Source organism: Setaria viridis, chromosome 8 (assembly GCF_005286985.2).
Source record: "Setaria viridis chromosome 8, Setaria_viridis_v4.0, whole genome shotgun sequence".
NCBI lineage: Eukaryota > Viridiplantae > Streptophyta > Magnoliopsida > Poales > Poaceae > Setaria > Setaria viridis.
The window spans coordinates 13,197,186-13,209,519 of record NC_048270.2 but is presented as its reverse complement, the minus strand read 5'-3'; the positions used below and the strand labels follow the sequence as shown (position 1 = coordinate 13,209,519).

At 41.6% G+C, this 12,334-nt stretch overlaps 1 protein-coding gene across 1 annotated transcript; it reads right to left on the bottom strand.

Moving 5' to 3' along the window:
• Positions 1-42: 42 nt before the first annotated feature.
• LOC117866455 (phosphatidylinositol 4-kinase beta 1) lies at positions 43-10,692 on the bottom strand. The gene is made up of 16 exons (XM_034750661.2): positions 8,455-10,692; positions 7,619-7,807; positions 7,451-7,499; positions 6,567-6,699; positions 5,888-6,365; positions 4,987-5,067; positions 4,788-4,910; positions 4,090-4,159; positions 3,449-3,546; positions 3,251-3,355; positions 2,866-2,919; positions 1,810-1,953; positions 1,664-1,717; positions 1,510-1,584; positions 935-1,018; positions 43-864 (listed from the first exon to the last, which is right to left on the bottom strand). The coding sequence occupies exons 1-16, from the start codon at positions 10,213-10,215 to the stop codon at positions 763-765; spliced, it is 3,600 nt and encodes a 1,199-aa protein (XP_034606552.1). The 5' UTR covers positions 10,216-10,692; the 3' UTR covers positions 43-762.
• Between the last annotated feature and the right edge of the window lie 1,642 nt (positions 10,693-12,334).

Sequence of the window (12,334 nt, the reverse complement as noted above, 5' to 3'; positions counted from 1 at the left end):
GGAAGTACCACAAGGAATTCAGAATTGCAATTTGTAGAAGCATAAAAAAATATATCCAAACACTGATCATACTGCTAGTCAACAAGTTAGCACCAAGATGTTTCTTCGAACACCCACAAGAAAAGGAATAACCTTAACCAAAAAGAACACCAAAAAAGGGAAAGCTCCTATTGTATGGGCCCTGTACAGTAATGGTAATATACAAATGCAGAAAGCACATCATCTACTCTGGTGCTATAGGGATGCCAAAGGATATCAGGGTAACAATTCCAGAAGCACAACATCTAATCTTATCTTCAGACGATCCCCAGCTCCCAATATGCCTATAATTTACACTTGTTTTCTGAAAGTATGGCTCGGTCCTCACCTACATCCTGTCCAAGCTACGTCAATCAACGGTCTGTACAGCAATGCAGCTTGGGTTCCAAATTCCAATACACCAAATAGAGCTCCACCCAGTCCCAACCTCCTAGCACGAAGCACTAACTAGATAACTGCCGATGACTATACACTTCTCAACTCTGTCAGAGGGGGGCCAATCACATGCAGTACAGTGCAGGCACCGTTTTGTTTCCCATAGTTGGCCAATGCACAGCGATACCACAGGAAACGACAGTGCTCAATTACCTGGTTCACTCCCAGAAACCGAGATAGGATGAGCATATAGATCAGCCCCAAATTGACCTATGCCATCCCATGGTTTGGCCCAAGGATTCAAGGAAAATGGTTTCCAAAAGAGTCTGGTGCTCCTGTGGGCAAATGTCACAAAATCCCATTCAATACTCTCTGGTAGTAATCATACTGCCGAGTGCGCCAAGCATCCATGCTGCTACTGATCAGCGAGAGCACCAGAGATACACATTGCTGCAACCATAGCAAGACTATTAGTAAGAGAAGTCCTGAAATGATGACTTCCAAATATTAGTCAGCTAACCTCTTCAGTGAGACTCAAGTGGAACCTCTTCCTCAAGTTTTGTATAGTGCGAGGACCACCTTTAAAGCACGGGAAGCCAGAATCCTGGTAAGGGAAAGCATATTTTACACATGTATAAGATAATTTCTGTAAGTGGGTTCTAAAAGCCAGTTAGAGAAACAGTTAGGTCATCATAATTACAGGAAAATAAATATCACGAATCACAGGGTTAACATTAAACTAGAGGCCTTCATGTATTGCTGGAAAATGACGGAACTTTGAAACAGGCATTACACTAGAGGCAGGAAAATATAATACAAAGTCATACCAAAAGGCTAACTGATGAATATAAAAAAGTGGAAGTTTGAATGCAACAAAACTACTTCACTTTTGGATGAGGAAATATTGGAAGATGATTGGCATGTAACCAAGGATAACTTCAGCCAATATAGAGACATGGAAGAAAGATCTACTGCAACAATTCTATACTAATATATATCATAAAGTATTGAGTTTATAGTAAGGCAAACATAGTCGCATGACATCAGATAGGCACTAACATCAAATGTGCCAGATCCTTTTGATAAAGAAAATACCTGCAACATCTCTACAAGAAGTATAATGCGCTCTGCATGCTTCCGACAAGTTAGGAAACCTTGAATGCATAGCACCTGAAGAAACAGAAATTTTAATATAAACAGATACAAATTGGATAAGCCCCAGCACAAAGATAGTTTATTACTCAAATACCTTGAAGTAGTCAAAGAACTCGCTAGGAGTTCCCTCTGCATCAGAATCCATCACCTAGTAAAGTTCCAGCCACAGAAGTCGAAGAGGATTAAACATTTGCAGAATTAAACTTCACAGTATAAATTTTAGACAATAAGCTGTCATACTTCAAGGAGCTCCCTTGTCAGCTTAAATGGTGCACTCTCAAAATTTACACCACCAGGAGAGTTGGATAGCATGAAACCAAAATCAATGTGAATAATATGTCCTTCCTCATCTATCAGAAGATTCCCGTTGTGGCGATCTTTGACCTGTAAATTAACAAAAAGCACCAGCCATGTGCTTAGCACACCATCATACAAATTGAAAACTAAAGGATACAAGGCTATGAGTTAATTTTCTTCCACATAATAAAGGGAAAAGCAATCACCAGAAAACTGCTTTTCTCTTTTGGAAATGCAAAAAGATAGAGATGCAGTTTCTTTACAAAGAATCAGGCAACAACACTTCAATAAATGTTGCGGCCATATGCATTCAAATTCCAGTAAACCTACTCAATGTTCAACATGAGCTAGGACAATACACAACCAATTGATCATTGTTCTGACCAGTTTATTTTGCAAGATAAAAGAACTCATGAAAACAGTTGGCTGTCCCTTTCAACTTTTGTTGCAATTTCTGAACTAGTAACATTTTAACCAACAATTCATGCAATACTGATTCTGCTTACAACATACCATCTCACTAACCTTTTTATAATTTAAACATAACATCCTACTCACAGAAATAAATATACTCAGAAAGCAGGAGATTTTTCTAGTGACATAAGATAGAATCTATTTACTGGAGTTGAGAACAATTCCTTTGTTCCTTTGCTATGACTGTTTTGGTTGCTGATACAGAACTTGTTTGTACAAAGCATTTCACAGTACCAAAGAGAAGAGAACGGTTACTCTAGAAGGCAAACAGCACATTTTAGAACTAATTCAGAGCAGAAGGGTGGCTGGCTAAAATTTGAGCAATAATACAAAGATTTAATAATAAATATTCCTAGTATTGGAGCAACACTACAGAGATTTAAGAATAAATATTACTAGACTTTGAGCAATAATACAGAGATTTAACAATTAGATACGCGGATGTCAATGAAGGAAACAAAATTTCTCCATCATAGCTACGCAAGTTATGCTCCCAATTACAAATGAGCGATTTGATTTCAATACCTGGAGTAGGTAGCATAGAATTGAATATCCTGCCATGCTTTCCACAAAGTTTCTCTGTGAAAACCAAAAAGTATACACACTGCTCAGACAATAGTACAATGCATGTTACTGAAGATTTTCAAGCAGTTGCTTTTCAACTTAACTCTTAACACTGCCAATCAACAAGTACTAAATTTAAGGAATGTATTCGTAAATAGGAAAAACATTCTTTATCAATATATGCAGTGCTGCAATGTCCGCAATACATATATCATGCTTCAAGAGTGGACAACAATTGTCATGTTGATGGTTACTGAAAACGTCTAGGGTGGATCGCTGGGTGCCATTTCTTCTCTTGGAGGCTGGGAAATAATATTAGTCGAGGGTTTTTGTAAATGCAACTCACCTGTGCAAGTTTGAAATTTGCAGAATTTTCTTCATACTTAGCCACATAGTAGTCACGGAGACTTGAGATATTGGGAAACCTACTTTTTATGGAATGGATTGATGCCTGCAGTAAAATGTAAAAAGACTGGTACAATCAAACACTTGAGACAAAATGCAGAGAAGCGGAACGCATTAACAAATTGCAAAGTTAAAGTACCGTATCAGGAATAGTCTCGATCAGTGCTGTATAAGCAGAAGTCACAATAACTTCATAAGGCCGCAGCCAAAGTGGCAAACCCGCTTCTTGATATATGTCTGTAATTAAATGGAGTTCAGATGATCTCACAGATAAGCTTTACCAACAATAACATAAAGATAATCGTAAAATTTTGACAACAGTGTGTCAGTTCTCTGATCTAAATACAGCTATGACAACCCAATGAAGTGTCACGGGACAAATGCTACTTCTATATCCAGAAACCTGCTTCTATTTTGATGTGCAAGAAATCCGCCTATTTACATGTGCTATTTTCCTGCATTCATGGCTTTCCCTAAGAAGTAATAAGTTTACATGTGTGGCTAAATATGCACACGATTGGTTAGTGCACTTCAAAAAAAAATCACAGATGTACAACATGTTAATAGCAGAGATAAATGTTTAATTATGGAGATATATATAGCACAGACAACATATTAGATCAACATCAAAGGATAAGACAAGGTCAATCCTTTCTGAAGGAAATGGCAAACTTTTCTACTGCATCAGGTGCAGAACAGGCACGATGTGAACAGAAGAATCTCCGTAGTCTATACATAAAAAAATATTACAATCATCATAGATCGAGAGTAAGTTTTCACCATAAAAGTGCGCAACAAGCTGCACAGCCAAATGTTCCTGACGGCAGTCATCACCACTCTTGACAATAACCTACATTAGGAGATGTTTCAGCGGCATGGCAGTAATCAGAAATGATTCAGAACCAAAAGATCACAGAACATGCAGGGTGTCCAATCTGAGGCATGATAAGGGACATCACCAAACATGCAACTCAGTGTACTTGAATAGAATCCAGTTTGTCAATTTAGACAGAAAAAGGATCACTCAATTTAACTATTTTAAATGCAGTACACTAGATTGAAACCCCAAATTCCTAGATAAAAGTATCAGATCATTCAATAGACACAGCAAATCCTCCAGATATAGGCAACACAATATATTCATAGTCTATTTTGAAAGTTGATATTGTTAAATGGTATGGCTGCCAGATCTAAATGATTTGGACAATGAAAGAAGTTATATGTTATTACAAGTTTTTTAACTAAGTAAAGTTACTGTTAACTCACAAAAGTAATATGACATTTATGGAATTACCCATGCATATGCTAATGGTAACGCATATGCCATACTTGAGGTAAACATTATTTGCACACCCCCAACAAGAGGGTAAGCACAAACACAGGCGCACACATCCGCACATAAGCATCCATCATCTCACCAAATCCATGCTCAGATAGAAGAAAAAGAGCAAACTAATGATTTAAGTTATTTTGCTTACAGAACGCAAGTCCCAGCTAGGTGATTTTCCATGAATCGAAGACCGTCGTATTCTCTCCTTCTTGACAGCCCAAAGCTCACCAGCCAAAGCATCAGTCGGTTTTGGATCCCCACCATCAGTGGCCTATGGAAACATTAAAGTTACTAACTTGTAGAAAAGTACAAAAGTAATCAGAATTTAAGTTCATTAAGTTGTTCACCATAGAATCTAAATTTTGGGTGCTCTGCCCTACTCCTTTAAGTGGAAGACCAGGTGGTGCTTCTCCTTTTAGTGCAGCAGCCTAGTCAAAGAAAACAATTCAACAGATGTTAGCCCAAAATGTATCAATTATCATTTCAATGTTTTCAAGTCGTCCGATTAATCGCGATTAGTCGGTCTGGTCGGTACCATGGCCTCGATTAGAGACTTTGACTCGATTAGCTCGACTAGAAACCTGGTCGTCCGACTAGTCGACGACTAATCACGATTAGTCGTCCGACCAGGGGGCTGCACAACCAGGCTGGGCACTGCCTTCTTTGGGCTTGCCTGACTGGGCTTCCAGGTGAGCAGTTGGGCTGCCAATTTGGCCCACTAGGGTCTGTAATATATAACCGGTAGGCCAAGACTCTAGGGTTTCCATCTCTCATTCTCTCCTGTGCGTGACAGCTGCTGCTGCTCTGCTCTTTCTCTCTTCTCTGCTTCTCTTCCCCAGCCAGCACACCTCTTGGTGAAGCTCTTCCCTGGCTCTGCGCCTCTACTCCCCCCTAGTCGTCCTGGTCGATGACTAATCGCGACTAGTCGTCTGGTCGGTCCCATGGCGACTAGAGTCAACTAGACGACTTGAAAACATTGCAATCTTTAACAAAGCAATCAGTGGAGATGTTATTGCAGCATAGCCACCTCATTATGCATTGGAACTCTACATGTTTCAAACTGCATCAATATAAACATCTAGGCATGGACAAGATGGCTCGGGCAAGAAAAATGTTATAGTGACCGTAAATCTTGGAGCAAGTGCAGTAGTTGGAGAAAAAATACAGAAAAAATCAAGGAAAGAAAGAAAGTTTAGCTATATAACAAATATTAAAAATGAAAATCAAAACTTTACATGTCAGCCTCACCTTGACTTCCTCAATGGCAATTGTACTAGGGACACGCCGATGGTCCTTCTTACGTGTGGGCTCATTTTCATCGACATCATCCATGCTAACTCCAGGAACTGCAGACAAAGTAACTTTCACCCATTCTATTGGCTGATCATCAATTGCCTGGAAATCTTCTGAAGCATCATGAGAATCTGTTCTTGCATGTCGTGGCCTATCCGTGTCAGAGATTGCTAGGCTCCTTGAACGGCCAAGTTTTTCAACAGAGAAACTAACATTTACAAATTTCACTTTGGTCTCCCAGAGTTGAGCCATTGCTTGATCAATAACCTGAGAGGTAGACTTCAGCATTCTGTCTGTTTCATAATTTTGTGTTTCATGCCGACTCCACAAAGGATATGCCCATGGAGGTGGTTTTGGTAATTGGACATCTCCATTAGCCAAGGGTATCCCACCCTTTGAAAGCTTGTGCGCATCTGATGGTCCTTTAGAGTGACTGGAGAGAGAACAACAGATTTTCTACGTGATCACCACACCCAGTAACAAAAGATGTGACAAGAGGAACTAATTGGGATACGGGCTTCTTGTAGAAACCAACTATGGCAATTTTTAAGTCAATATATAGACCTAAACACTACTAGCAAAAAGAATACCAGACGGTAAACATTCAAACAATTAACTCAATCAAACTGCATACCTTGGTGCTTCTGCTTTTAAAACTTCAACACATATAAGATAAGGAGCTTTTTCCCTAGAATTCAGAAGAACAGACTCATCCTCAGGTATATGAACCACTCGATAAATGCCTTTTCCCATTGGAAAGCAAACTCCTATGCATAGAAAAAACAGAAAAAAAAATATATATCAGAAGGGTATTCTAGGCAATGCTTTGCAACATGCTGTATGGATGGATCCGTAATCCAATGCTGTGATACTAAAGGTAAACAGAGATAAGTTGGGCCAGAGCTGCAATGAGACTGCTTTGTTTTTAACACGCAACACATTGGTTAATGTAATACTTTGCAGCATAATGCCTACAATTCAATACTATCACAATCATGCGAGTGCACATAACGTTCGACAGATTAAACAACAGTATTGATTAAGAAGCATAACGTGGTGAGAACTAGTGCACCAAAAATCAAAAGATTAAGTATATTGAATACACTATTCTACGCGGCTCAAAAGTTAGTTTTAACCATTACCAATCGGAAACAGCTAAAACTTTGGACAACCACAACTATACAGACATTAAAGCCACCCTATAAGAATATCTTAACTTTTTGTGCATGTAACACTAGCGCAATAGCGAACAAAAAAAAAAGGTGAATGAGAATTACTCAAACTGCAACCCAAAAAAATAAAGAAACAGATAAGAAGGCATGAAGCATATGGATACATCAAGTACCTTACAATATCTAATGTAATCATACAGGAAATGTAGCACAAATATTGGGTACCCAAAGGCTTAGGACAGGAGTTTCACATGCACACAGCGCAAAGTACAAAAATGCAGAACACACCTAAATTAGAAAAACAACAGTAATATTCACTATATACTAAAAAGGTGGCAGAAATCACCTCCATTTTTCTCAGCAGAAGCAATCTGAGAATTGATCTCTGCGAGGGACTGCCACGTAAAGAAGATACCGTTGAAATTAGAATGTGAAGTAGCAGAAAAATAAAAATATGATTTAAAGCCATAAAGTGGAATAACCATATAGGTGCAAAATAATGTATCTGACCTACCTCTCGAAGAGCAATCTTACGATCTTCAACGGGGAATATGTCCACTAGCCCATAAGATGTGTCACATAAAGACTGAACAAGCTCCAATGAAGCATAGTAAGAACCTTTTCGAAGTTCTGCTATGGTGTTGTTTGGTAAAGGTGGTTTTCCACTTTGCTTCTCATTGGTTCCTGTGCTACCAGGGTGTTTCTGCAACATCCCACCATGGCAAGGAGTAAGTGCAAATACGAAATAAAATGTACTATATGAATACTAGCACAATGAGCAAATAGTATTATATTACTCAACAGCCTCTCTAGAAAATATTTACTGATACATGATGAAAATGGGCAGGGCAATATGCATTGATGCAAATTGCAACAATATAACAAAGTGTGAAACATCATTGTTTTCCAAATGAAGAAAACATTATGTGATTCTTCTGCTGTACCCAGCAAAAGACTAGGTGTACAATTGAAATATTTCCATGACACAAGGAAAATCTTTGTAATGTACTATATTGATAAACATGCAGCTCTTTTTCGGTTTCTGGTTTCACCTCTAGCTTAGGACTGGAGGTTTGGCTCTGCTGTGTGACTGTTTGTTAAGAGTTCAGCATCTTTGCAACAAAATTAACAAATTAGTTCCACCATTTGAAGCACGAGATTTTACACTTCAAATAGCAGCTAGCCATAAAAAGTCATCTTACCCCACGAGGTAATAAATAACTTTCTTGATTAAACCATAAGCAGCAATTGCCCAATAAAATGATGAACCATACCACTGTAATACAAACATTGGAATTTTCAACTGATGAAACAAATTATTAAGAGTAGATCATTTGCCTCTTTCATTACCTTCGAGCCAAAAAGCTCAGAATCTTCGAGTGAGCGATCTCTATCTCGAAATAGCCTCTTAAAAAAGCTCTCCGATCCTGGGCTCCCCTCTGTAAGGTTGTTGGGTTGACTAGTTTCTATATTTCCACCCTTAGCATCTTCTGGGTGCACTCTAAACAACCTACGAAATGACAAGAACTCTGGATTATCTTCCTCTTCAATACCACTGGTGCTCCTACCATCATCATCATTTTTCTCAAGCCCTTCAGTTCTCCTCTCTTCATGCTTGTCCTTGAATAATTTGCGAAAGAAGTTTTCCTTATCAGCTTCCTCGGACTTATCATCCTCATTCCTGTCATGAGTAGCTCCTTTCTTTTCTTCATTCTTATCCTTGAAAAGCCTGCGGAAAAAATTATCATCATCTGTATTTTTATGGCCTTTCTCATCTTCCTCTTTCTTGCCTGGCGTGCTTCCTTCCTTTCTCTCATCATTTTTCTCCTTGAAGAGTTGCCGGAAGAAACCATCTCTCTTGTCCTCTTCTATGTTCGCACCAGCCTTTTCCCTCTCATCCTGCTTGCTATGTGCTCCATCTTTCCTCTCCTCATTCTTCTCTTTAAATATCTTACGGAAGAAACCTTCTCTGTCATCATCCTCCAGACTCTTGCCCACTCTTTCCTCATCCCCGTGTCTAGCATTAATGCTGTCTCTCCTCTCCTCATTCTTATCCTTGAATATCCTCCGAAAAAAGCCCTCCTTCTCGTCGTCCTCACCATGCCTATCCTCCTTATCACGGAAGAATCGCTTTAACAATCCTTCTGAACTCGGCGTTAGCTCCATGTCCTCCTCCTTGCTGTCCCTTAGCAATCTGCGGAAGAAACCATCTCTATCCCCTTCGTCCTCCTCATGCTCCTTTTCCCTGCTATCCTTCAGTAACCTTTTGAAAAAACCTTCCCTGTCCCCATCCTCTTCCTCCTTGTCTCTGCTGTCCCTAAGAAGCCTTTTAAAAAATCCATCCCGGTCCTGTTCTTCATCCTTCTCTCCAGATCGCCTGAACAGCAGCGCATCACGCATCTTCGGCCCAATGCTCAGCCTCTTGAGCAGCTTGTTATCCTCCGATGACGGTGTGGCTGGCTGCTTCCCTCCACTACCCACAGCATCCTCGGCAGCTGCCACATTGGCCCCACCACCGGCTGGGGGGCTCAGGCCAAGCGACGGAGACGACGCAAGGGACAACAGACGCTGCTTGGATGACCGAATTCTGCTAAGCATGGGGTTGCCTCGCGGACTGGCAACAGGTGACGGCGGCGCAGGGCGTACCAGTGGCGGCCACTCACCCTGCACGGTCGCTGCAGCCTGGCACTGCTCCTGCACCTTATCGATCCCATCCAGATCGTCGGCGTCCTCCAGCTCAAGCTCCGCGGCGAGGAGCCAGTGCACCTTGAGCGCGATGCGGAGCGACTTGGCGCAGGTGTCAATGACGAAGCGGTCGAGGGAGGGGCTGGGCTTGTGGACGAGCATGTAGCAGACCTGGAAGAGGTAGGCCTCGAGGCCCGGGAGCGGGAGCGTGTACATGCGGTTGCAGAGGTAGTCGCGCACGCCGGCATGGTCGTGCTTGTAGAGGTAGCTGACGGCGATCCACTCGCAGAAGAAGGCGGAGTCGAAGAAGCGCACGAGCCAGCCGCTGCTGCCGACGGGCGGGGCGGCGTCGGCGGTGGAGGGGATCTCTCGCGGCGACTCCTCCGGCCCGAAGCTCAGGCTCCGCAGCCCGAGAAGCCGCACCATGGCCGGCGCGGCCTCGGCCCCAACCCAATCAGCAAACTCTACTCACCGCCGCCGCCGCCAGCTCCGCCGCCGCCTACTCGTCTTCCACCTCCTCTCACCACCATCACAAGCCGACTCGGAGCAGCTCGATCCAGCAACCCCCCACAATCAGAAGGAACCACCACCAAATCCAAACCCTACCCTCCGCGCGGCCCCGGGATCCGGAGCTTCCCAAACCCTAGCCTCGAAATCACGTCCAGATTCGCAGCGAGGCGCTGCGGAATCGGGCGGGGGAGGCGGGGGCGGGCGGCGAGAGCACGGGGGGATCGGCAGGGGTGGGGGGTTTGCGCTGGCTCGATTCGATTCGGGTGGATTCGATTTGAATTGTCGCAGCGTTTTCGTCGCTGGGTGTGGGAGACTTTGATTTGAATTTTCGGTTTTCTAATTATTTTTCCCCCGTTTCTTGCGGGTTTCTTCTCCGGCGTGGTGGTGGTGGGGTGGGGAGAGGCTCCTCAGTCGGGTGGGGTGCGGCCGTGCGGGTGGGGATCGGAGGACGCGGAGCAGGTGGGAGCGCTGATGGCCGCGGCCCGGATCCGCCATGGCGACCACTCTGTTGCCGGTTTTCTGCGGCGTCACCGGATCAGCCATTGGGGAAAATGGTACAGGAAATTCACATTACCCATCATAGTCATTTTTCGTATTTATAATATCATCTTCGACGGTTTTTTATTTAACAAACACTAATTATTGTGTTCAATTGATTTAACATTAATATTGTAACTACCATTTAATGTGTACTATTTTGAGCCCTTTTAATATCTGTAACGTTGTTTTTATCACTTTTTATGTTGTCAACCTTACATGTATGCAGCCAAACCCAACTTCTATGCACAAATCTGCTTTAGAAACATAAATATAGATGTGTTTATGTGGCGTGTCAAAATTTGAAGATTAATATATAAGAGAACTGAAACTCAAATTCAAGAATTTGTTGCAAAGGATCAAGAATGGTATATTCACCTCAATGTACCATTTTGCTAAAAAAAGGCACTATATTTTATTTAATTTATCCCTTTTATTTTCCTAAAAAGCACAAAAAATACAAGTTATTTTTTAATGAACTGTTGACCCATATAAGACTCTACTCCATACTAAATCAAAGGGTCAACAGTTTGAGCCAGCATCACCTTAGTTCACAATGGATAATTGTCTTTCCTCTCAGCGACACACATATATAGCGGTCACTCTATTTAGGCCTACAAATAATCAGGTGCCTCCACCTTCACTAGGTGGTTCTCCTCTAGGTAGTGCACACCTAGCGGTCACTCTATCTAGGTCTACAAATAATTAGTTGATCATTTTTTGTTAATTGCATTGGAAGATTAATTTTAGCACGATGATGACTTGGTAGTCTTCCAAGTGCATGTGAGGCTTTTTTGTACTTTAGCGTCTTAAAAATGGAAGCAGAGATATAGGCCCAACGCATCTTAAACTAGTTGTTCCTCTAATGACATAAGTTCATTGTGCACATAGCACAGGATATGAGTTTTTTTATAATGGATAATATTCCAGCTTCAACCTTCTCAAAGAGGAGAATCAGTCCACTATTATTACAAGCAGTAGCACTTGCTACACCCACAATTTTACAAAAAGACACAAAGACGACTCAAAAACCAATTCGCAACCTAAAAGATCATCCATTTGAATTAAAGAAAGAGTAAAGTGCATCCACCATACATGAAGTTGCATCATTGTTTCACTTTGGTCCAACAAGTTGCAAATGTTGTACCTACCATACACAAAGTTGTTCGCTATGTGCATGAACAGTCCACTATACACCAGTAGTACGTATTTTGTAGACGTGGTATGCTGGCAAAGACTTGGAAGGGTATAAGCACTTGCTGCAAGAATGGGAGGGGCTAAAACACAAAATTGGCATGTTGTATAGAAATTCATGCTAACATTGCAATGTGCACTCGTACAGACCTACGGAAAATCTGTAGCATAGTGTGATCGGAACTGATGCTAAGTAAAATTCCTTCATTTTGATATGTTCCAAACATACACGTGCAAAGTGAAACATATATTGATAAGAAATAGGCAAAATATGGTAGGACTTGCATTATCAAAAGCAGTGACA